Here is a 27,899-nt window from a genome sequence, read left to right on the forward strand (position 1 = left end):
GCTATGTACTTGCAGCTTCTGTAAACTACAAGTTGAACCACAGATGGGCATAACGTGCAATGAACCAATCAGAGTCTCATTCTCCATTCTCTTTAAGAGCCAGTTGCAATCGTGCCATGGAGGATTCACTATTTACATGGCAGAATTTGCAAGCGCAAAGACAGAATGCGTCTCCAGAGAGAAAACGGAGCTTCTCGTGCACGAGCAAATAGGTAGCCTAATTCTGATACATGCAATGGCTATCCATTATGACATGTAGGCATTTTTATATTTATGTAGCTTACACAATAATAATCATTTACATTGTAATCTTTTTAAATTTTTTATATTTAGCATGCTTGTGTGCTGCTGTGCATCCCTGTATGTGTAAGAAGCAGAGTATACATGCGCTGTGGACCTGGCCTATAGCCTAATAATGTGCTCTTTAAATAACAAAAACAAACAAAAAATAAAAAATAATAAAAAAAACTACCGCACCATTGACTTTAGACCAGGTTTTAGTTGGTCAATGGCGCAGTCTATTTTAGTTGCTTCAAAATAGCAACACACCAGCAATGCGCCTGAACTCACCTCATTTTCAGACCAGCATGCCCATGAGCGCAGAAATGGGTGCAAATGTTGCTATTTAAACAACGTGGTGCAGGACGTGAAAATGATTACTGCGACGATCTGAAACTAGCAAAAAACACTTTCGTTGCACCTGGTGCCATTGTGCAGGGTGTATGATAGAGCCCTTTATCTCTATACTTGTTTACTGTTTTCTTTAATGCATAGATGCAAATATCAGTACCATGTTTAGCCTTAAATCCAAACTGGTTGTCTGTAGAATTAATAAACACATTTAACCTATCCAGCAAGATTTTTTCCAACACTTTAGACAGCATGCTAGCTAAAGCTTTAGGTTTATAATTATCTGAGTTACCTACCATTCTATATTTGTTCTTAATATTGGGTACTAACAGAACAGACAACATCGAATCTGGTAACACACCATGAATCAAAAATCCAGAAAAAAAGACAGCTAATAAAGGGGCTATCCTCTTACTTCCATATTTAAGATGTTCAGCAGAAACATTATCTAGGCCACTAGCTTTATTTTGAGGCAATTTACTTATAGCATGATCCACCTCACATGACATAATCACTATTGGATCATTAACTTGAATATCATCCACATTTTACAATTCATTTTGGATGCAATTAAAAGGACTACAATAATGCTGTCTCCATAATTCCACAATATTCTCTGCCCCAGAAACTCCATCTAAGGTACAAGGAAGATATACTCTGCATCTATTAAAAATTCTGACCTCTTTCCAAAAATCAGTAATATTATGATTTAGCAGCTTCATAGCCATATGATCAGCCCTTAAGGTTAGCTAATTTTACAGATAAAACAAATAACATACATATATCTTGCATTTGTAGACTTCTTATACTCAAGCTCAGGCCCTTGCCTGCATAGGTCTACCTGCTATAACCCATAATTTAAAAGCTTCCCAGGCTTCAGCCTGATATTCAGCTACATATTTACTCCAGTCAGGCCTAGTCTTATTCATTATACCCTTCGATTTAAAAAATGGCTTACTATAACCATGCAGGTAATTAACTAAATCATTATACATTGAGCAGATATCCCTCCGATGATTTACATCTTTACAGTTAACATCACTACACATCATTGTATCCCTAGGTAAATGAATATTACTCAGACATCTATCTGTATTTACATAATAGACTAAAATGTCCTTCTTTGTAAGTAATGACCAATCCATTTTTGCTGCATTAATATTATTTTCATTATTAGACATCGCTACAAGATACTTAACATTTATCACCATAGACACAGGCATGTGATCAGTTGTTACTGTATTATATAAGATACTCATACCCCTCAGTGAGGCATGTGCATCTGCTGTACTAATACAATGGTCCAACCATGATGTTGTGTTCCAAGCCTCACTAACATAGGTATAGCTATCTACAGGCAGAATTAGATTATTATCTTGGCAAAACTGAACAATATGACTTGAAAATGATGAATTTCTGTCTGAAATGTCTGCATTCATATCCCCAATGACATACACACTATAGTAGAACATTCAATAAACAGATACATTTTACATGTATCTGACTGAAAGATAAACTGTATGCTGTTATTTCAGTGTTGTCGTTATCCTCTTAAGATCCTGCGGCCTCATATGAGGACGTTATATTTTTTGTGAATTTCTCGGAGACTGCACATGCCACAGTTTTAAGTCTGGATGTCCTTAACAAAGCACATTCAAGGCTTTTCAGAGATACCAAATGATTGGATGTTTCACCATGACCACTTCCTCTCACTGGTCATCAAAAATGTCTGAAATTAATTTAGTGAAACTCTTATGGAAATATTTTAATATTTTGTAGTTATCATTTAAATCTGTCTAATTTTTAAATTGTGTGTCATAAATCAACATCTCAGGAAAATGTTATGGGGTTTCAAATCAAAATTTGACTTTCTGTTACGAAACAGGATGTTGATTTCATCGTCAATTATTACTCCCATTATTACACTTCTTTTTTCATTACATGTTGCCCCAAAAACACATTAATATGCAAATTAGATTACTAAATCTATATGAATACATTGTATATAATGAGAAAACCTGTTTATGGTCATTTTACACACATTTTGCATAAAGAAAATGGTATATTAAATCATTCTGTTATAGCATAGTTGAGAATCATCTTTATACAAAGTATGGTAAAAAAAAAAAAAAAAAAAATTCTATTGGTGATTTTTTTTAAAAAAAAGTCTATTGTTTTTGCCTATGCATATTCATTCATGTCTTTTAATTTTTTTAATGAAATTGAGTCTCGATGTCCTCTACTGGGGACATAGCATAATTTATGAATAAAACACCTTTTTTAAAATAATAATAATGATAATTACATTATTTTTAATGCTATAAACAATGTAAAGATATGGAAAAAACTTTTTTCTTAAAAAAAAAAAAATTCTTGGGTCTTAAGTGGTTAATGGAATTGTTTTAGCAAATAATTTACTACATATATTCAGTTCAGTTAAATCAGTCAGAGCTACAATGCTAAACTTTTGCACCCTGGAGCAACAAATAATGATTTAAATGAGCATTAAATAGATGTGAACATGAACACTCACCTGATACAGTCAGTGTAACAGCAGTACTGATGTCTGAACTCTGTGAGTACCATATGTCTCCTCTACAGCTGTATTGACCACTGTAATACACATAATCAGCTCTGAAACTGATCTCTGCTGTTGTTGTTGTTGGATAGAAAGTGTTTCCATCTTTAAACCAGTTGTATGTCCACTGAAGGTTTCCTGCTCCCTGTATGTCACATGTGAGAGTTACTGTCTCTCCACTGAACACACGCTCATCTGGACTCACCTTCAATACAGCTTTTGGTCTCTCTGTATTAATACACATATGAGTAAATTAGTGGTGGGCATAGATTAATTTTTTTTAATCTAGATTAATCTCACTGTAATCTTGGAATTAATCTAGATTAATGTAGATTAAAATGGCTAATTTGAAGTAAATATTTGAGAACGGGTTTCTCAAGCCAGGTGGCGCATTAGACCAGGGGCTCATCTCCTGTTTCCAAAATGCATCACAAACTGCTTGAGAAAGCTGTTCTACTGCAATAATTGGTGATGAAAATAAATTATGTTCAATAAGATGTACTTGTTAGTACTGATAGAGCTGTGCTGGCGGGCTTGCCTCGGTTGCACTTAAACATAGTAGTTTGACGACGACTCTTCCCCATCAGTGCTTGGCCCGGCATCTTCCGCATTAGCTAAGGGATGCTTTGCGTTAAGGTGGTACTTGAGACTGGAAGAACTCCTACAGTTAACTAATTCCGCATTGCACAAGGTGCAACCAACCTTACGCCTGTTTCACACATACTCCGTCTGCAGTTGCATATTTTTTTATGCACCCATGTTAACGGATTCCAGCGTTCACGCGATTGCGGTCCGTCAGTGCGTTCCAAGAGAGGTGCACCGTCTGCAGCAGTGCAGCGATCGTTTACGTACCAAGTCTATTTTTGCTGTGCTGCACGCTCTAAATTAAAGTGATAGTGCATTGTTCGCGGTAGAAAATGAACATGGATTGACACGGAAATGCAGTAATTTCACAATAATGTATACTAATTAAAGCCTACTGTGTTTCAAATGTAACATATGTTTTTGGCTAGGTTTAAAACAAGAAAAAGAGCACCTTTAGATAAACATAATACAGGTCCTTCTCAAAAAAATAGCATATTGTGATAAAAGTTCATTATTTTCCATAATGTAATGATAAAAATTTAACTTTCATATATTTTAGATTCATTGCACACCAACTGAAATATTTCAGGTCTTTTATTGTTTTAATACTGATGATTTTGGCATACAGCTCATGAAAACCCAAAAGCATATTTCATCCGACCAATAAAAGAAAAGTGTTTTTAATACAAAAAAAGTCAACCTTCAAATAATTATGTTCAGTTATGCACTCAATAGTTGGTCGGGAATCCTTTTGCAGAAATGACTGCTTCAATGCGGCGTGGCATGGAGGCAATCAGCCTGTGGCACTGCTGAGGGTGTTATGGAGGCCCAGATGCTTCGATAGCGCCTTAAGCTCATCCAGAGTGTTGGGTCTTGTGTCTCTCCACTTTCTCTTCAAAATATCCCACAGATTCTCTATGGGGTTCAGGTCAGGAGAGTTGGCAGGCCAATTGAGCACAGTAAAACCATGGTCAGTAAACCATTTACCAGTGGTTTTGGCACTGTGAGCAGGTGCCAGGTCGTGCTGAAAAACGAAATCTTCATCTCCATAAAGCTTTTCAGCACATGGAAGCATGAAGTGCTCCAAAATCTCCTGATAGCTAGCTGCATTGACCCTGCCCTTGATAAAACACAGTGGACCAACACCAGCAGCTGACATGGCACCCCAGACCATCACTGACTGTGGGTACTTGACACTGGACTTCAGGCATTTTGGCATTTCCTTCTCCCCAGTCTTCCTCCAGACTCTGGCACCTTGATTTCCGAATGACATGCAAAAATTTGCTTTCATCCGAAAAAAAAAGTACTTTGGACCACTGAGCAACAGTCCAGTGCTGCTTCTCTGTAGCCCAGGTCAGGCGCTTCTGCCGCTGTTTCTGGTTCAAAAGCACACGCCTGTGCACGGTGGCTCTGGATGTTTCTACTCCAGACTCAGTCCACTGCTTCCGCAGGTCCCCCAAGGTCTGGAATCGGTCCTTCTCCACAATCTTCCTCAGGGTCCGGTCACCTCTTCTCGTTGTGCAGCGTTTTTTGCCACACTTTTTCCTTCCCACAGACTTCCCACTGAGGTGCCTTGATACAGCACTCTGGGAACAGCCTATTCGTTCAGAAATTTCTTTCTGTGTCGTTACCCTCTCGCTTGAGGGTGTCAATGATGGCCTTCTGGACAGCAGTCAGGTCGGCAGTCTTACCCATGATTGCGGTTTTGAGTAATGAACCAGGCTGGGAGTTTTTAAAAGCCTCAGGAATCTTTTGCAGGTGTTTAGAGTTAATTAGTTGATTCAGATGATTAGGTTAATAGCTCGTTTAGAGAACCTTTTCATGATATGCTAATTTTTTGAGATAGGAATTTTGGGTTTTCATGAGCTGTATGCCAAAATCATCAGTATTAAAACAATAAAAAGACCTGAAATATTTCAGTTGGTGTGTAATGAATCTAAAATATATGAAAGTTAAATTTTTATCATTACATTATGGAAAATAATGAACTTTTATCACAATATGCTAATTTTTTGAGAAGGACCTGTATATATGCACTTTTATGGAAGCAGAAAACAAAGTTCATGAACTGTGCAATTGCTTGTAATAAAGATTTAAATGCAAAAGGCACGAGAGTCGACTGTTTCTGCTAGTGGTGTTTTAATCTTAAATATTTGCGATATCCTAACAAGAAAAGTGGGCTAGTTGTTGTTTAAATGTTTTGCCGCTTGCTTGAGCAGCTTATTATACAAACCTAGAAGTCAAATGCATGAATAATATGTTGTTTATATTCATTGCATTTAAACTAATATGATTATGAAATAGTGTTACTGTTCTGTGATAAGAGTCACAATGCTGAAAATAATTTTTTATTTTTATTTTTACATGATTTGAAATATAAAATAATGAACAAATGTTGTGTTTGTGGACTAAGCGCAGTTCAAACAAGTCCTGTGTGAAATCACAATGAGTCCTTGCTGCTTCTGCACCACACGGACTGCATACGCACTGCAGACAGAGTATGTGTGAAACAGGCGTGAGTCTTGTCGACGTTACCACTGGGAAGCTTCTTAAAAGATTTTCTTTCCCTGAAGCAAACCCGGCGGCTTCATAGCTGCATCCATGTTAGCACGTCATGTTTGATGTGGTAATTTCACAGTAGGCATACACACAGGTTCGAAGACCCGTTCTCACCCCCTACAGTGCAATTCGGCTAGGTAGCCTATAGATCCGCTCTAAAACATCAAGGTGAAATCATCATAGCTTGTGTAGTATAGACCCAGCTCCCAACCCAACTTTGAGAATAGATTAACAGCGATATTTTTTTTATCGCCCGATAAGAGTCTCACGTTAACGCAGCACGTTAACGCCAATAACGGCCCACCACTAGAGTAAATATTGATCATCTACAGTATCATTGTATCAATTTCTGTTATGAACTCAAAACCTCCTCGTGAGAAAAACACTGCATTGTGGGCTAATAAACATCAAAGAACTACAAATCAATTCACATTTGTTAAATAAATTTACTGCGGTACAGCACAGTACCTTGAGTGAGTCCAGCGTGGATGAAGGACATCAGCACTAAAAACAGAAGAAACAAGAATATGATGCATTTTCATTCATTCAAATAAATGCAAATAACTGCATGAACTGAAAGTGTCTTTCTGTGTTTGAATAAGCAACGTCAACATCACACACAATGATATCACTCGTGAACTGATACAAGAGTCGATTCACTGATGGATTCACTGCTGCCCAGAGAAGCACTTTCAACCACAACATACAACACATGACCATATTCTCATCGACCAATGTGACGTCAGTTTCTGCAGTGCAACATGTTGTTAATGTAACCGATGATATTCAGAGAGTTAAACGACTTGGCACAATCTGATTGGTTCATGCTGCATATGCAGCCAATGTGCTTAATTCCTTGCTTTTATATGGCTGGCTAGCATTCACTAGAGATTCCTCCAGTGCACTTTCAGAGTTTCTCTGAAACCCTCCACCTTCCCCAGCTCCACCTGTATAGATCTGCTATGGATTATTATATATGCTATTTGTGCAGCAGCAGTATGTCTTAAATGCTTATGGCACCGTATCGCCGTATGCATTGAAAGTAGCAAGTTCCTATACTTGCTTGCAGCAGCAATAATCTACAATTACAGCAATAACCAACAGCAGCAGCAGCAGCAGTGTAGTAAATCTATTCTAAGACCAAATACATTGACATTGACATATCTATCACCATGCTAAAATCATTTGAGAGCTGTTTTGATTGAACTATAGTTGTGTATAATCATATGCTATCTATATAACTGTATATAATACACATTTTAAAAATGTATTGCATACCTGTTGCTGCCATTATAAAGACCCATTTTGAATGTTTACATGATTTTCTTCTATTTCTGCTCTCACTTGCTGTGGTGGAGCCAGGGTCGTCCTTTGGGTGGTGCAACTGTTCGGTCACACTGGGCGCCATGCTTTGGGGGAGCAGTTACTGTATAAAATATTGTTCTTGTAAATACTTTACAGCATTTCAGAAATAAATATGCATGGAAATTACAGCAAAGTAATTACTGTACGGTGTTCGGCAGTGGTCAGAAAGGATTTAAACTTAATTTTAAATAATTTTCATCTTGTAAACTCAGGGATGTGGATTCAGATGGCAACTTAATTACAACACAACCCTGGTGTTTGTCAAAAACATTCAGTAATTTGGCAAAGGATTTTTACGCAGGTGGTAAAGGGGGAAAACCCCTGACATTCTGGATTAGGACAGCAATAAAATCACTGACTACCTCTTGTAAATGGTGAAAATAACTTATGTTCCCATGAGAAACAATTACTGTCAAAATAGGGCTCATGACAAAAATTATATCATAGTAAACAAAAATTCACTATTGTGTTAAGACATGTGTGAACACGTTACATGCAGTAATATGGTTAACCTTTCTCACCAATGATTATTCACTGGAACAAAACACTGATAACCACTGATAAGCTACTACTAAATATATTGTAGAAACTTAATTTTCTGTAAAGCTGCTTTGCAACGATTTGTATTTTGAAAAGTGCTATACAAATGAACGTGAATTCAACTGAATTGAACTGAAAAACAAGCTAAAAAAAAACACCTAAACAAATGAGGTCAAAGTGTTTGAGATGCACTCAGCCGCACTTCCTGTTTGATGTTGGTACCATCAACTTAAGGCTGACTTGTACTTCTGCATCGGAACTACGCCATAGCCTTTACGCCGTAGGCTTTGCGTCAGTTTTAATTTATACTTCTGCATCGTTGTCCGCATCGACGTGCAGTACACATGCAAACCGCTAGTCTGCAGTGTCCATGTTGATGGTGTAACCAGAAGACCATGACAAAAGCCGAAAAAGAAGCGGCTGGTCAGAGAAGCATTATAGCCGTGACGGTGGCAAATAAATATCAAGTCATTAAATCATTATTTAAAATTACAAAAGGAGACAACAACGGAACAGGAGAAGATGGCATTCTTTCCATCTCCACAAAGACTTCTACCACGGCAGATCAACATTGTTTGGCACGGACAACTACTGATGTATAATGCTATTTAGTATAATAGTCTAAATGATAAGACATTTGTTCTTTGCTTTGCTTTATTTTATATAAGAAGGTGTAAAATTAAAATACATTAAAGTGCACATAAACACACAAAACTCAAGTACATACAGAGGGAGGGATTCTAGCAGATCAATCACAATGCTTGCTGTCCGCGTAGAATTGAAGCGATGTTAGATTTGTGGAGAGGTGCACGTCAGGTCACGCCGTACTACACATAGCCTACGCCATAGCTACGCCGACGCAGAAGTATAAATCAGCCTTTAATTGTGACTTTACAGTGTACCCAAAAATAATTTAGACACTTAGGGTGTTTTCACATAAAGTATTTTTAAAGGGGTCATATGATGTTTGGTTTAATAAAATGTGTTTATGCAGTTTAATGTTAAAAAAAAACTTTATTTTCCACATACTGCACATTTTTGTTTCTCCTCTATGCCCCACCTTTCTGAAACGTTTCGATTTTTACAAAGCTCATCGTTCTGAAAGGCGAGGTGTGTTCTGATTGGCCAGCTATCCAGTGCATTGTGATTGGCCGAATACCTCAAGCATGTGACGGGAATGTTACGGCCCTTGTCATGTTGTGATGCCTTGGCCCGGTGCAACAAGACAAATACATAAAAAAAAAAAAATAAACGAGGCATTTGTTGCATCCAGTGGGGACATAATTACTCATTATAATGACTTATACTGTCTTTGTACGCATTGTGTTGTGTTTTGCGCTGCGTAAACATAAAATCATGTCTGCATTTGTGATTGGAGAAATGACAAACAACAAGCGCTACTCTACACTGCTCAAAACTCATGTTTGAATCATAAGTGGCATATTCTTTAAATATGAAAACATACTTACAGACTGTGAGTCAGAACAGCCGGCATTGTACTCTACTCTACCAGGATCAGGAAACAGTCCTCCATAAAAACCACTCCACACATCTGAATATTTGGGTTGAACTTTTCTGGAACAGTGATGTAAATGCAACTTAACCACTGATTTCTAGTCATGTCCTCTTTTCGAAGGCCAAATAAAGCATTTTCGCTTTTGCAACGAAACACACAGCATTTTCACAATATGGTGGCGGCGGTGGCAGCAACAATAAAGTTACGCCTTCTTTCTTTGTGTGAACATTTGGATGGTGTTATGCAAATCTTCCCACATCATGACGTAGACATGTTGGGGTGTGTTTGAACAAGGCGTTTTAGAAGGGCTTGGAAGAGTCTTAACTTTTATAAAGAATGTCTCTTTGGTTTTGCGACTTTAGTCTTTGCAACTTTAGGGATCTTATCTATTCATGAACAAATTGTAACACTCCAAAGCGAAATGAAAACTTGAAATCACATCATATGACCCCTTTAAATCAACCAAACTCAGTTCAGTTAAAGTGAAGCAGAAAAGAAAACTGCTGCAGGTGACCTCCGTGCTTTCAGAGTTCACAATGTAAACAGGCTGATACAACATATTCATATTTGCAGTATATCAAAACAAGTGGCCTTTAATTTAACTAAATATACTAAAAAAACATGATAATAAATGTTATGTATAATAATATTTTTTCAAACTGGAGTCCAGAGTCTTTCTGATAGTCAAGCATTAGTGGAACATGTTTATTTATACAGGTCTATAAACATGAGCAGAACTGACTTCAAACATCCACTAAAAATTATTTTGAAAAAAAAAACTGATTAAAAATGAGTGAAAAAGTGTCTCAGAAAACAGAAGTTAGATCTAAAAAAAGCTTGAGCATCATTTGTTGGCACTTGGTTGGACATGTTGTGTGTAAAGGGATAGTTCACCCAAAAATGAAAAGTCTGTCAATAATTACTCATTCTCATGTTGTTCTAAACCAATACGACCTTCGTTCATCTTTGGAACACAAATTAAGATATTTTTGTTGAAATCCAAGAGCCGAGACCCTTCATAGACAGCAAGGTAACTACCATGTTCAAGGCCCAGAAATGTAGTAAGAACATTGTTATAATAGTCCATGTGACATCAGTGGTTCAACCGTAATTTTTATGAAGCTACAATAATACTTTTTGTGTGCAAAGAAAACAAAAATAACAACTTTATTCAACAATTTCTTCTCCTCCGTGTCAGTCATTCAGGAGAGTACAAGGACGCATGCGTGTGATGCTGCTGATGCAGGAGCCGGTGTTCTGATGTAGAACCATCTCTCTCAGTTCATCATCTCTTTTTTCTGGTTCAAATAAATAAGGCTGGGCAAAAAATTGAAAGTCATCATGTGTGTTGAAATTTTCAGACATGTTTATGAATACTGTTTTATAGCCACAATGTGCATCTTCTTCTGCTGGTAAAGAAGGTGCAGCTCATGCAGGTTCTACAACGATTATTTTCATTTTCTTTGCACAAAAAAGTATCCTCATAGCTTCATAAAATTACGGTTGACTATTGTAATGATGGCATTACTACGTTTCTAGGTCTTGAATGTTTCCGTTGCCTTGCTGCTTATTGATGGTCAGAAAGCTCTCGGATTTAATAAAAAAGATCTTGATTTTTGTCCCGAAGATTCAGAAGGTCTTATGGGTTTGGAACAACATGAGTAATTAATGACAGAATTTTCATTTTTGGGTGAACCATTTAAGTGTGACTTAGCTGTCCAAATACTTTAACATAAACTTTAACATGTCATCACACTGAATCTGAACAATAAAGAATACAATCTGCAGTCGGCACTGATAGCCTTGTGAGCAGTGTGCAAACATACAGCGCCGTTATTGTGTTAATCCTGACACAAGGACCTTTTCTGATCCAACACCATACCCCCCCAACCCCACACACACACTTGACTTCCTGTCAATTATTCCTGTCACAAACCCTCCAACCCACAGCACAACCTAATGAAATTGATCTTTAACTCAATACATCATATTAGAAACAGAAAACAGAAGAAAGTGTAAAAGAGGACAGCCAGCTCAGTTCCTGGAGGTCTGCAGGTATTCAACTGAGTTTTGCATCCCAGGTATAGAATACTTTCAGAGAATGAGAGCCAGTGCACCGGACCCCATACTGACACATTAATAAATAAAACAGACACTTCCTGTTTAAACAGTCATTTCACACTAGAGAGAGATGTATGTTACACCACCTGTCAATATTTTTGATTTTATGACTTTGACCTTTTGACCCGCCCCCTCCCCCATAACATCTGTTTGTAATATAGACACCGGACCTCCGCACAATGACAGCTTCTTTATAATATATCATTCTTAGCTGTTGTACTGTGGATGTGTTATGACATCTGTTTGTGATATATCATGAAATAAGATAGTGGTTATGTCATCTATTTGTTGCGGTCACCTATTTGTAATATAGACGCTGGACCTCTGGTATGCGTCGCGACATCTGTTTAAATCAGACTGAAGGGTACACATGTGCTCTTAGCCGGTGTCATGTTAGAGCAGAGGTTTTGCTCATCCTACACGGCTGTGAGAAAGAGATATTGGTTTAAGGACAATTTGAAAAATAAGTAAAAGAATATAAATTTTAGGTGATAAAAATTCATGTTGATTTATTGTTATGGACATTGACAGTGTTGTCAATGCATTTTTTATGTTTAAAAAGGAGTCAATAAATGAGTAATATAAAAGAGGAAAATATTGCCAGAAAATGACACAAACACACACACACATACACACACACACACACACACACACACACACACACACACACATTTTAATGGTTGTTTTTCTGATTCTCAGCAATATCAAATATAGGGTTAAATAAAATACATAACGTTGTATACTGAATTGAAAACAAAGGAATAAAAACGTTCAGCTTGATGAACAAAAAAAAAAAAAAAATCGATAAAAATAAGAAACTTTGAGTTTAATGAAAAATTGTCTTACATTTTCAGAGAACCTCAAATGAGATTATAGCAAATAGTTTTAGCTGAATTAGAAAAGCATAGAGCTTCTCACAGGGGTGACAGGAGTGTGAAAATGGAGCAACATGCACTGATGGCATGATGGTGGGCCCACCGTTTAAATCGCAGATAGATTTAGATGAAAAAATATGGCACAGCTGTAACCACATCTGTCCAGCGACACCAATGCTGTCACAACATTAGAAACTCAATTCCTGCTAGATCCTGACCATAGCACTATGTTTCATGAGGCGTCAGCGGCCTCTTACACAATGCCGGTTGATAGTTTAAGCTGAATTCAGAGTGCAGAGAGTTTCACCTCCTCTGTGAAATGAGAGGTGGGAGGGGGAGCAGAACAGCAGACGGGCAGACTGAGAGGGGATCCTTGAGTTTCTACATTATATTTAGAACCTTACATATTCATATTTACAATATATTAATTATTTTTATACAGTATCATCCCCTAAACCTACCATCACAGTAAACATTCTTTCATTCATTTCTTCATTCATTTCATCATAAACACATTTGCATTGTTATATCAGTGTAATATCCATGCTAGTATACAACTTTGTGTTCTGATAAATCATATAAACAAGCACGCACATAAACATTACAGGCTAAACAAGCTTTGTTTTTCTTACTATTACTCTCTGTTAATTAAAGTGATAAAATATAACTTAATATAACTTAATTCCCACCACATTTCTGATATTATCTATCAATCTAATCTAATCAGTTTGATTATTCGCTTTTATTCTAAATCCGCCAGTGCAGCGCACCGGCAGCACGTTAGCATTCGTTAGCTTGTAATTAGCATTTCCATTCGAGCCTATCGGTGTTTTCTTTTCTTTTTCTTTTCTCCTCTCCACTCTTTCACAACATTTCTTTTCTCTCTCACTCCGGTTTTTCACAAGTTCATCAAACAACTGTGGTAAGAATATTTCATCAAGCACGGTGAGTTATGGCTTCTCCTGCTATTGTTATTTGCACCACTTGCCACATGTATAGTTTATCTCTCTCTGTCAACAACGAGGGATTCACATGTGATAAATGCAAGGAAATAATTAGGCTGACAGAGAAGATTTCAGAATTAGAGACATGCATCCAAACTTTAATTGAGGACAGTAAGAATGTGAGAGCTCTAGATACGGTTTTGGATGCGTATAGCTCAGGGAGTCCTGTACATTGTTCGGTTCCAGTGCATCTGCAGCATCTTGGCAAATTTAAAAGTGCTGGCTAATGCTAAACGTAAATACAGTAAGATTGTTGTTCACGCCGGCGCTAATGATGTTCGACTTCGCCAGTCCAAGATCACTAAAAATAACATTAATGAGGTGTGTGAACTTGCAAGCATGATGTCAGACACTGTAATATGCTCTGGTCCCCTTCCTGCTTACCGTGGTGATGAGACACATAGCAGATTGTCATCACTCAATGGCTGGATGTCTAAGTGGTGCCCGCAGAATAACATAGGTTCCAAAGACAATTGGATGAGCTTTTGGGACAGACCTGACCTGTTGAAAAGAGATGGTCTTCATCCCTCCTGGGGTGGTGCCGCTCTTCTCTCTAGAAATATGGCACATAGTCTTAGAGTTTGTACTTGACTAACTGGGGCCCAGGTCAGGAACCAGAAAGACTGGCTAAACCGACCGTCTGCTAGCCGCCTCCAGTCACAGAAGTCAGTTAATTATCAGGGCATAGAGACTCTTTCACCTAGATATCACACTATAGAGACTGTGTCTGTTCCCCGAACTAGAAAATACAAAAAACGTCCAAACCAATATAGGAGTAACAATTTATTTGAGGTTCAACAAATAAAAAAACAGATGCTATATGGATAAACAACTGATAAAGCCTGGCTTATTGAATATCAGGTCCCTTTCTACGAAAACACTTTTTGTAAATATGATCACTGATCATAATCTAGATGTGCTCTGTTTGACAGAAACCTGGCTAAAACCTGATGATTACATTATTTTAAATGAGTGTGTCTGTTAGCCTAAAGATCAGTTTAATTTAGCAAAACAATCATTTCAGGGACATGGCGAGTTACAGGCTAATGTTATTTTTTCTTCTTCTGTGCATTATAATGAAGGCTTTGCAAAACTGTACAGCGTTTTTAGTTTTTAAACAACATACTCCGTCCTACACTAACTACACACACATTTCCTATCATGGATGTCTATGAAAGACGATCGAACTAATCAGAGTAGGTATGGGGCGGGGCGACACGTGCAGCCCCGTCCCAGGTGCCGCTCCGCCTTGATCTGCAGGCTGCAGCCGGGTACTTCTCGAAAAAATTACAAAATTTTATTAAAACTTTAATCTTTTAACACATCACCACAGCTTTTTGGATTTGAATGCTTCACAAATTGAATATTTCACATACTTATGCAATGAACCATTTATTTATTAGCCAGAGCTGTGTACAACAGCAAATGCAGATCGCCAGGTGTGGTGGGCCAAGAACATAAATAAAAAGCCATGGTAATATACCTAAAGTTATCTAACTATCATAAATACTATTTAGACTGTTTAAATTTAATAAACAAAAGCATCTCCCTCCACACATTTCTGTGTAAAATGTATTGAGGTTTATTCATGCATTCATTAAGTGGAAAGGTATTTTATAGTAAGACATAAGTGTCATGAATTTGGTCTAGGAACTTTCGTTCACTCATCACCAGAGGTCACCCGCTCACTACATGGACTCTTGCACCATACCCACTGTTGCACTTCACCCCAGACTACAGTTCCCATCATCCATTGCAGTGATTACACACATACAGCTGAGGACACTGATTACACACACACAGCTGTATGCACTGATTGCACACAGCTGTAACCCATCACACATTTACACTATAACACTCACTTAGATCACTTTCAAACTGCTGAGTATTGTTGGGCACATATCTCTCTCCAAGTGATTGCAAGCCATTCCGTGTTTGATTTCATAGTCTTATCTTAGTTTCTAGTTTTCATAGTTTAGTCTTTTTCCTGCCTTGCCATGTTTCTCGTTTTGACCCTTTGCTCTGGATTCTGGATTACCCCTCTTGCTTAGCCCTCTGGATATTGTTTGTTCATGGAAGACCCACGCTTGCCCTAGGAATATTCTTTGTCTTGCCCTTTATATACCTGTTTGCCAGTGTTTGACCCATGCCTGTTACGACCATGTCTCTGTGTAATAAAACCTTGCACATGGATCTGCACGTCTCATGACTTGTCATCCCTATTACAGTGACGTCTGTTTTTATATTGTTTATCAACAGTGTACATTTTTATATTGTTTGCATTAACTAGCCGAGTAGACAGATATGAATGTTTATTCATAACCATACTGGAAATAAGTAAATATTATTCAATCTGACTCCAGTTTCACGTGATCATTAAATTTGGGCAATATTTCTACCAAAAGCTGATCACAGATATCGATTATTTATTAATTTAAATATTTGAGTATTCTGGATATCCCATACTTTCAATTATTCGTTCATTAGGGACCAGGTATCGCATAGGAATTACACTCAGCTGATAGTGGATTCACGGACACAAACTCGTCAGTTCCAAACTTATACTCAGAGGATGCAGAGTGGATATAATACCTTTAAGTGAGCTACACCCTGCATGTTCATAACAAAAAGTGTATTTTTTCCTATAACCACGAGAGCTACACCATGTTAAGTCAGCAACAGTCAGAAATCTGAAGCACCTAATGGTGTTCCCCATGGTTCATCCATTGGTGCTGCAGTATGAACTGTCCTGAATGCAGATTTTGCGAAAATACAACTACACATTAATCTACTTGAAAAATTATTTAAGAAGAGATCAGAATAAATCCAATATAAAAATTTATTATTAGTCGGGTAAAATTATATCATGCCAATTACATAATTAAACAATCAGAAACCAATTTAGAAAAAAAGCTAATGCAATTGTGAATCACATTGTAGCTGGTGGAAATCCACTCCTGTACATAGACACTGTAGCCATATGAGAAACAGCCAAGAGTTCCACGCAGGAGACAAACAAATTTAACATAGTCACACATGTAACAGTTATCCTAATTTAAGACACACGGTCTAAAATGCATAGCAAAGCACTCAGGTGTTTTAGAGAATAAACTTAACTAGCTTATGTGCACATGTAGTAGCACAAACAACTATATAGTGTGCTCTATGGGAACAATGTGTTTAACACAGTTACATTTTTAAATCATACCTGATAGCAGAGAGACACACAGCAGTGAGAGTTCTGGTGCAGAGCTCCAGAGACTCTCACACAATGCATGGGGTTTTTTCTGACTGCAGAATCCCCCCATATTGTTTTGTCACTTCCCTTAAATACTCAGACCAGACAACAAAGAAATCTTCAAATCAGTTGTAAAAACATAAAAGTCCTTTTGGTTCTTTGGGTTCCCGTGGTCACATCAGGGTCAGACCTGGCTGGAGTTAAACATTCTCAAAGACCCCTAAAGGGACACACACACCCTTCTCAGCAGAACACAATTCTACAAAAGTTCTCAATCTTTCTTATAATACAAGTGACTACTGTGAAATTGAGAGCAATTTACCAATCGCACAGAGACCTTTAAAATGATACTTAAAATGAAGTGGATTTTATTTTATTTTTTACAAGATATAACATGGCATATGGATATTCTTGCTTTTGGGGGAGAAGAGTGAGAGTCAGAGGCAGGGAGGGGAGAGGAGAGGGAGGAAGGGGGTCGTAAATAAGCAAGGAATTAGGTGTTGAAGATTTAAGATCATATTTTGCTTTTTTAATTTCATTTGTTTTATTGAACTGACGATCAAGATTAAAGGAAGATATTTTTATCAGAAAACGGAGTACGTGGATTGTTTTATTGGACGTGTATAAGGACGTGTTTGACACGAAGATATGTGGAGGTTTTATGGAACAGTGGATCTTGCAGTACATGTTATGTGGAGTTTCGCTGGAAACGGACGTTCTAGGATTACCTCGGAAGCGCAGCCTTATCTACCCGCAATCTAATGGCGCAGTTTCTTTGGAGAAGATTTCTGAGGTAAAAAAAAATGTAAACGTGATACTGCACAGTTCAGCAAATGATATAAGGACAATTAATCATTCATTTTGATGCTTTAAACTAAGAATGGATGAAAGTATGAAGATAAATGAGGATTGCACTAGTGCTAAAAGGCCAATAAAAATGACGGAGAAAGCAAAGGAAGAAAGATTGCAAAGGCTTTTGCAGTCAAGGAAAGCTAAACTTGCTCAGCTCACAAGTAAATCTAAGGAAACTGAACAACTTATGGATGATTCTGCACATATTGACATTGTTCGATCTAAACTGGAAACTGAGTACAAACATTTGTATAAAGACTTCTGTCAGCTGAATCATGCTGTTGAGGAGTACATGTCTGATGAAGATTATGCAAAGGACCAGCATACATGGTTTAAACCAAGAGTCAGCTCATGTGAAAGATTTATTAATGCATTTAACAAGTGGATGAAACAGGTTGCAGAAAATGCTGAGCGAGCAATACAGTGTGATCTAGAACTGAATCCTGATGATAGCATTTCCACTGTGTCAGTGACTTCCAGTAAGAAACATAAGAAACATGGGTCAGTAGATGGCAGATCTACAACTTCTTCTGCACGAATATCTGCTGAAGCAGAAAAGCTGCACTGCTTGTTAAACATGCTGCATTGAAGAAGAAACAAGCTATTGAACGACAAGAGGCTGAACTAAAAGCTAAAAGGGTAGAATTTGAGCTAGAAGTTGCGCTTGCAGTGTCAGATGCTAAGATTAAAGTTATTAAGCAGTATGAAAGTTGTCGGTCTCTTTAGCAGTAAGTCACAAGGGAATGGATCTGGAAACAGGTAGCATAACGCCTCGTGAAGATGTACTGAAACAGGAAAGTCTGCTTGATAATGTTTTTCAACCTCTTAGGCCACAGTCAACTAATAACTCCATCCCAAATGAGCCTTCTACAGGTAGAGAGGGAAACGTAGTTGGTACATTATGTAATGCTATGGAGGGACAAGCCAGCATGACTGAGTGCTTAGTGAAGCATCAAAAAATGTCCATGCTTCCTTCAGTTGACATACCTATTTTCAAAGGAGATCCTCTCGATTATAAGCTGTTCATTCGGGCCTTCGAACATGGCATTGAAGATCGTACCGATAATAATAAAGACTGTTTGTACTTCATGGAACAGTACACGACTGGAAAGCCTAAGGAACTGGTTCGTAGCTGTCTACATATGAATCCAGCAGAAGGCTATCTTAAGGCAAAGCAGCTTCTGAGAGAGCATTTTGGAAATAAGTATCAGATTGCAGACCCATACATGAACAAAGCTCTACACTGGCCCTCCATCAAACCTGAAGATGGAGAAGCACTTCACTCCTTTTCATTGTTTCTGTCAGGATGCTGCAATGCAATGTCAGATATAAGTTACATGGAAGAGATGGATAATGCAGCAAATCTGAGAGCCATCTTGGTTAAAATTTCCATTCAAATTAAGAGAAAAATGGCAATCGGTGGCATGTGATATTCAAGAGAAGCGAAATGCTAGAGTGAAGTTCAAAGATTTAGTTGATTTCATTAATAAGCAGGCAAGGATTTCTATCCATCCAGTGTTTGGAGACATAAAAGATAGTTCAACAGCTAAAGGACATGCTAAGTCACAAGCAGAAGCAAGCGCTTATAAAAAGGCTGTAACAAAAAGGGTCTTCACGACTAGTGCTGTACCAGTTGACAAGGTTAAAGATGATGACAAACTTGCAGTTCAAAGATCGCAAAATAAAAATGTCAGCAACCAGAAGAAACCATGCCTTTTTTGTAAAGTACTGCAACACAATCTGGAATCCTGTAAAAGATTGAGAAGTAAGACACATCAAGAGAAAACTGACTTTTTGCGAACCAAAGGATTGTGTTTTGGCTGTTTAAAGCATGGTCACATGAGCAAACAATGCAAAGATAGAATGAGCTGCAGTGAATGTTCTTTGCCACATCCAACCATACTGCATATGAAGTCAAAGGAAACTGCTTGTCTTCAGGAAGACAAAAATGGATAGCTGTGAAAGACAGTCTGTTATAAGTGCACTAGTCTGTGCAAAACAGGACACAAGTGGAGACGAAGATACCTGTGAGACTGAGTGTACTTTGTCAATTGTTCCTGTACAAGTTAAGACTACTAAAGGTACACATCTGGTCAAAACGCATGCCTTTCTCGACCCAGGAAGTTCAGATACTTTTTGTACAGAAGCGTTGATGTCTGAGCTGAAAGTGAATGGAAGAAAGATTGATATACTTCAAAACTCACATAGTATCTGGGTTGGAGATTAGTAGTCTAGATGGTGACGAGTTTGTTCCACTTCCTGACGTCTTCACACAGAAAACAATTCCAGGTCACAAGAGTAACATTCCACAGCAAAAGGATTTGGAGAGATGGCCGTATCTTAAAGAGGTTTGTCTTCCTAGCATTGAAGCAAAAATTGGACTACTAATAGGAGCTAATGTGCCTGAAGTCATGGAGCCTTGGCAAGTGATTAGTAGTAAAGACAATGGACCTTTTGCTGTTAGAACCAAGTTGGGCTGGACAGTCAATGGGCCTCTCAGGAATAGTAATGATGTCACAAGAAAAGGAAGGTGTGCTCCAGTATCGGTGAATCGCATATCAGTAGCCAGATTAGAAGACTTGTGGCAACAGCAATTCAAGCAGGATTTCCCTGAAGCAGAAAAGGATGATCAAGTGGAAATGTCCAAGGAAGACCTCCAATTTATGAAAATGTTGTCTGAGTCAGCTAAGCTTGTAGATGGTCATTACAGCTTGTGCCTGCCTTTGAAGAACAAGGCTATTCAGATGCCAAATAATTGTGTGGTGGCTGAACAACAGCTCTGAATTTGAAAAGAAAATTCATCAGAAATCCTGATTTCCACACAGATTATACATCTTTCATGAACAGTCTCATCAAAAATGATTATGCTGTTGAGCTCACAGAAGACAACCACAAGAAAACAGATGGCAAAATATGGTACATAGCTCACCATGGGGTGTACCATCCCGTCAAGCACAAACTGAGGGTTGTTTTTGACTGTGGGGCATCTTATCAAGGGACATCATTGAACCAACAACTTTTACAAGGTCCCAACCTCACAAGTAATCTTGTTGGTGTCATTACAAGATTCAGACAAGAAAGGATCGCCTTTATGGCAGATGTGGAAGCTATGTTCCACCAGGTTCGCGTCCATTAAGAGGATTCAAATCTTCTTAGGTTCCTGTGGTGGCCTCACGGAGATAATAATGGAGACTTGGTGGAACATAAAATGGTTGTCCACTTATTTGGCGCTACTTCTTCGCCCAGCTGCGCCAGCTTTGCTTTGAGGAAGTGTGCTGAAGATCATGGCACACTGTTCAAACCTGATGTTGCTGATGCTGTTCTTCGCAATTTTTACGTAGATGACTGTTTAAAGTCCACAGCCACTAAGACACAAGCCAAAGAGTTATATCACGGTCTGCGAGCAATATGTTCCAAAGGGGGTTTCGCCTGGTTTTTCACTTGGTCAAGTGGACAAGCAACGGTCATGCTGTGCTATACCTGATGATGGAGTGGATGATTTGTTTTTTGTTGGTGAAGTGGTGAAGATGGGGTGAGCATTGGGCATTCACTGGAATGTTGAGTCAGACACATTTCAATTCAAAATAGTCATTAAAGATCGTCCATTCACTCGACGAGGGCTGCTCTCGATCGTCAGCTCTATCTATGACCCATTGGGGTTTCTTGCACCTGTAGTTTTACCAGCAAAGATGATCCTGCAGAATTTATTCAGACTGAAAATAGGATGGGATGATGATCTTCCAGAGCAAGCAAAACAAAGGTGGACAGACTGGCTCAGTGGACTTCATCAGCTTGAAGAGTTCAAGGTGAGCAGATGCATTAAACCAGCAGATTTCGGAGAAACTGTTGTGGCACAACTCCATCACTTCACAGATGCGAGTGAAGATGCGTATGGTACAGCAAGCTATCTTCTTCTACGTATTTAACAGGACAAGGTGCACTGTGCACTGATGATGGGGAAGTCCAGAGTTGCCCCTTTAAAAAGGCCTACAATTCCACGAATGGAACCGACAGCTGCGACAGTTGCCACAAAAATGGATCTGATGTTAAAAGGAGGGTTACAGCTGAAACTTAAACCTTCAGTCTTCTGGACGGACAGCACAGCTGTACTTAAATATCTCAGAAATGAAAGCATAAGATTTAGAACATTTGTGGCAAACAGAGTCACAACAATTCTGAAGGCCTCAAAGATCGAACAGTGGAACCATGTTATAACTGGCTCAAATCCAGCAGATTGCGCCTCGAGAGGGCAAAAGGTCAACACTTTTCATGCAAAATGAAAAATGGATCTCAGGCCCAAAATTTCTTTACCAATCCACAGATAAGTGGCCAAAGAGCATGGAAGAAATTTTAATATCTGCAGATGATCCAGAGATCAAGAAGTCTGTGTTGGTCAATTCAATACAGACCCAACATAATAACAGTTCTGTTAGACAACTGATGGATCATTTCTCCTCTTGGATAAAGCTTTGGCGCATTGCAGCATGGATTCTAAATTTAAGACCATGCTGTTGGATCTTGTACAAAAGAGAAAGACACTTACTGCTGCAGAGACTCTAGTCAATTCAAGTAAAGGCAAGCAGATAGTGAACAAAAGGATGGAAGACATCAAAGCTAAATGGAAAGGAAGTAACATTTCACTTGATGATTTGGAGGAGGCTGAGCTTGAAATAGTGAAGTACTGTCAAAGAGAGAAGTTTGCTGAGGAGATATCAGCTCTGCAATGTGGGCAAGCCATAAAGAGGAACAGTTTGATTTACAGGTTAAACCCCCAGTTGCACAGTAAAGTTTTACGCGTTGGTGGAAGACTTAGCAATGCTGCTATGCCAGAAGAAAGCAAGCGTCCTATGATTATTCCAAAGGATCTTCATGTCACCAACTTAATCCTCCAGAATGTTCATGAGAAAACAGGACACGGTGGCAGAAATCACATGATTTCTACACTGCAACAGAAATACTGCATACCAGGTGCCAAATCTGCAATCAGAAAAATGCTTGCAAGATGTGTTATTTGTCATCGTTTACATACCCCACAGGAAAACAAATAATGGCAGATTTACCATCAGACAGGGTGTCACGAGATGATCCACCTTTTACAAGAGTAGGTGTAGATTACTTTGGACCATTCATGGTTAAACGTGGAAGAAGCATTGTCAAGAAATATGGTGTTATCTTCACTTGCTTAGCAATTCGTGCAGTGCACATCTAAGTGGCTTCTTCATTGGATACTGATTCCTGTATAAATGCTATACGTCGATTTGTAGCCAGAAGAGGACAAGTGAAAGTTATCAGGTCAGACAATGGGACCAATTTTGTAGCTGCTGAGCGTGAATTAAGACAATCCATTGAAAAATGGAACAACGAAAAATTCAGGACCATCTCAGCCAGCAAGGAATTAAGTGGGTTTTCAATCCTCCCACTGGGTTTCACCATGGCGGGGCATGGGAGAGACTGGTATGCTCAATAAGAAAAATGCTTAATGCTACAGTTAGAGAACAAGTTATTGATGTGGAATGGCTTCAAACTGTTTTCTGTGAGGTAGAAGCTATAATCAACAGTCGTACAATCACAGCAGCATCAAGTGATACAAAAACCAACATATAACAAAAGTTTGCCTGTTGCAGGAGGCAGAATGAGTAGTGAAGGCAATATGTCTATAAGAACCTAAATTTGTGTTGCTTTGGACTTTAAGAATTTACTTAGGATATTTAAATAATATGGCTCCTTCTGTATACATTTAAGTAATTGTTTCAAAGAGTTTGAGAACAATTAGGGGCCGGTAATGTAGGAGCCTATTTTGATTAGATTCAGTTGTTGAATATTTTTGTTTGAATTTGCTTCATTTGTAATCTTACTTTATTTATGTTACCATTTGGATAAATATTCTGTAAAAATATGTAATATGTTAAAATTGTTTACTGGCTCTTTAAGAATCAAGACTGTGAAGCTTTGCGGCAGTGCGCTCTTTGGAATACAGTGGAGTTGCACAGTTTTCTTTACCGCATCCGTGATATTGAAGATTAAAGATCATATTTTGCTTTTTTAATTTTATTTGTTTTATTGAACTGACAATCAAGATTAAAGGAAGATATTTTTATCAGAAACGTAGTACGTGGATTGTTTTATTGGACACGGAGTGAGTGAAACCAAAAGTGAAACTAAATGCGCACTCACAGGTGTTGTTTACTCTCCTTGAAGATCTCTTTTCCAGATCAGTGTTATTGTTTTATTGCATTGCATGGAGTTCCTGAGTTTTGGCTTGAGGAGTAAATTTCATAAGGAAATAATTTCACTCCTTTCAATTCCATATAGTGGTTATTTTGGAAAAAATCCCAGGTATTTTGAGCAGTAGGATTATAAAAATATGTGCTAATATAAAATTAAATTAAGTAGCCTATATAAAAGAGAAGAGAAGAAACAGTTTGAGCAACAGATAAGGACAGCAGTTTGTAAGTGTTTAGCCTCGTTTTCTCATTAGACTACTGCGTGATCGTCGTTGCTAGGAAAACTTTGCTTTATTTACTGTGTGTCTTACCCTGGTAAATACGTGCCGAAGTGGCGTTTGGTTTTGCATTTGCCTATCGCGGGACTGGCCAGTTTCGGTCTGCTAAATAGGGAGGCGTGACCATAGCCAGTAAAGTAGTACTTAACGAGCTGTTTTGGAAGCGCTTGTCAGAAGAAACAGTTCGAGCAACAGATAAGGACAGCGGTTTGTAAGTGTTTAGCCTCGTTACTCATTAGACTACTGCGTGATCGTCGTTGCTAGGAAAACGTCTTGGTTACGTATGTAACCCTCGTTCCCTGAAGGAGGGAACGGAGACGTTACGAATGGGATCTCGCCCGAGAGCCCAATCACCTTCGAGTGGTACAAAACGAGCCAATGGTACACAAGTACCTTGGTCTGCGGGATTTGCATCGCGAGCTCCACCCCGCAAAGCGGGTATATAAGGAGCAACGCGAGCAACTCGCATTCAAGTCTTCGCTGAGGAGCCGAGCCAGTGACCCGGCCATTCAGCGGGACAGCGATGTGGCAAGGGGACGTAACGTCTCCGTTCCCACCTTCAGGGAACGAGGGTTACATACGTAACCAAGACGTTCCCTTTCAGTCGGTCACGTTCGACGTTACGAATGGGGTCCCTTACAAAACGCCACATGGCTGTCTTCCAGCGACCCTTGTGAGTGATAGCACCCTGTTGTGAGGCCAGCACGAGTGAGGGCCTATAGCTCACACAGAATACACTGGGTAGCATATTCCAGCTGGACGTATGCTAGCAGGCCGCCTGCCCGTGGGAGGACTTACCGAAGGCAGGTATCTATACCAAGGCGGTGATACATAAGAACTCTGAGGTACCCAGCCCGCAGGGTGGAAGTTTCAACGACAGAGCTGGCAAGGGGCTTGCCAAGGGAAAGACACATGCTGCAGAGAGACTTACTGTGGAGATACACATGTGGGATTACCCAGAAAAGGGGAATCACAACACATGGAGGCACCTAGTCCCACACAGGGCTGACCAAAGGGCATGTACGCAAGTGTTGGACATCAACAGTGCTGGAGGTACCCAGGGTTCTGACTGAGGAACTCACCTGAGGGGAATAGCGCACGCATCCAGTCCGTGGAGTGGAATGGCGCAGCAAGCGGATTGACACCGAGCAGGTCCTTACTGGCCCGAAGGGGCGAGTACCCGGGAGGACACGGGCTCTACACGGAGATTATAAAATCTCGCGAATGTGTTAGGTGTCGCCCAGCCCGAAGCTCTACAGATGTCTGCTAGCGAAGCACCATGCGCCAGCGCCCAGGAGGAAGCTACGCTCCTAGTTGAGTGAGCTCTCACCCCTAGGGGGCATGGCAGGTCTTGAGCCTGATAAGCCAGGACAATGGCATCCATTATCCAGTGGGATAACCTCTGCTTGGAGACAGCCTTTCCCTTCTGCTGGCCTCAGTAACAGACAAAGAGCTGGTCTGAGGTCCTAAGGCACCGAGTTCTGTCCACATAGGTGCGAAGCGCACGTACTGGACAGAGCAGTGCCAAGGCTGGGTCTGCCTCCTCCAGGGGCAGCGCTTGCAAGTTCACCACCTGATCCCTAAAAGGAGTGGTGGGAACTTTGGGCACGTACCCAGGCCGGGGTCTCAGGATAACGTGAGAGTTAGCCGGCCCGAATTCCAGGCATGCTTCGTCAACTGAAAATGCCTGCAGGTCCCCGACCCTCTTCACCGAAGCCAAAGCCGTCAGGAGCGCAGTTTTCAAAGATAAAAACTTTAGCTCTACTGAGAGCAAGGGTTCGAAGGGAGCTCTCTGCAGTGCTGATAGAACCACTGCGAGGTCCTAAGAGGGGACTTGCTGAGGGCGAGGCGGGTTAAGCCTCCTTGCTCCTCTCAGGAACCTGATGATCAGATTGTGCCTCCCAAGAGACTTACCTTCAACAGGGTCATGGTGAGCCGAAATGGCGGCCACATAGACTTTGAGGGTGGAAGGAGACAGCCGTGAAGAACACCAAGTGACGAAGAGGTTCCACTTCAAAGCATAGGCGTGTCTGGTGGACTTGGCTCTAGCTGAAGTGATGGTAGCTACCACCTGTGGTGGCAAGGTACCTAAACCTTCCGTGACCCGTCCAGAACCCACACATGTAGGTTCCACAGATCGGGACGTGGGTGCCAGAGGGTGCCCCGTCTCTGAGAAAGTAGGTCCTTCCTCAGAGGAATTGGCCAGGGAGGGGCTGTCGCGAGGAGTACAAGTTCGGGGAACCAGGTCCGGCCGGGCCAAAAAGGCGCAACCATGAGGATCTGCTCCTCGTCCTCCCTGATCTTGCACAACGTCTGTGCAAGAAGGCTCACTGGGGGAAACGCATACTTGCGCAGGCCCAGCGGCCAGCTGTGTGCCAGGGCGTCCGTGCCGAGGGTGCCCTCGGTCAGGGAGTAAAACAACTGGCAGTGGGAATTTTCTGGAGAGGCAAACAGGTCTACCTGAGCGTCTCCGAAGTGTTCCCAAATCAGCTGAACCGACTGGGGGTGGAGTCTCCATTCCCCCGGGGCGAGACTGCTGCCGTGAGAGCTCGTCGGCTGCACGATTGAGCCTGCCCGGGATGTGAATGGCACGAAGCGACCTCAGATGCTTGTGACTCCACAAGAGGAGATGGCGAACGAGTTGCGACATGCGGCGGGAGTGTAGACCACCCTGACAGTTGATGTACGCTACGGTCGCAGTGTTGTCTGTACGGACCAGAACGTGCTTGTCCTTCAGCAGGGCCCTGAAGCGGTGCAGAGCAAGACGTACTGCTAGCAACTCGAGGCAATTGACATGCCACTGAAGTCGGGGTCCTGTCCAGGAGCCCGATGCAGCATGCCCGTTGCACATGGCACCCCAGCCCGTGGCAGAGGCATCTGTTGACACAACAACATGTCTGGACACCGGTTGTAGGGGCACGCCGGCCCGTAGAAACAAGGGGTCCAACCACGGGGTGAAGTTTCGGCAGCAGGCCGGAGTGATGGTCACTCGGAGCGTGCCCTGTTGCCATGCCCATCTCGGGACTCGGTCGTGAAGCCAGTGCTGAAGCGGTCTCATATGGAGTAACCCGAGCGGTATGACTGCCGCCGCGGACGCCATATGCCCCAGGAGCCTCTTAAACAGTTTCAGTGGAACCGCTCTCTTGCCCTCAAATTGTCTCAGGCAATTCAGCAGTGACTGCGTGCGCTCGTCTGTAAGCTGCACGAACATGGCGACCGAGTCTATTTCCATACCGAGAAAAGAGATCCTCTGCACAGGGGAGAGCTTGCTCTTTTCCCAGTTGACCTGAAGACCCAGTCGGGCAAGGTGTCTGAGCACCAGATCCCTGTGCTCGCACAACCGTTCTCGAGAGTGAGCTAGGATCAGCCAGTCGTCGAGGTAGTTGAGGATACGGACACCTTGTTCCCTGAGAGGAGCCAGGGCTCCCTCCGCGACCTTCGTAAAGACGCGGGGAGACAGGGCCAACCCGAATGGGAGAACCTTGTACTGATATGCCTGCCCCTCGAAAGCAAACCGAAGAAAGGGTCTGTGTC

The 27,899-nt window shown here is 40.4% G+C and overlaps 1 protein-coding gene across 1 annotated transcript in view; it reads right to left on the minus strand.

The window, feature by feature from the left end:
- The window catches only part of LOC109076006 (titin-like), a 74,830-nt gene that overhangs the window by 38,493 nt on the left and 8,438 nt on the right, over positions 1-27,899 (minus strand). The window contains exon 2 of the mRNA XM_042726801.1: positions 6,821-6,856. Coding sequence (XP_042582735.1) covers positions 6,821-6,856 — 36 coding nt within the window. The remainder of the gene's footprint in view (positions 1-6,820; positions 6,857-27,899) is intronic.

This window comes from Cyprinus carpio, chromosome B7 (assembly GCF_018340385.1).
Source record: "Cyprinus carpio isolate SPL01 chromosome B7, ASM1834038v1, whole genome shotgun sequence".
Taxonomy (NCBI): Eukaryota; Metazoa; Chordata; class Actinopteri; order Cypriniformes; family Cyprinidae; genus Cyprinus; species Cyprinus carpio.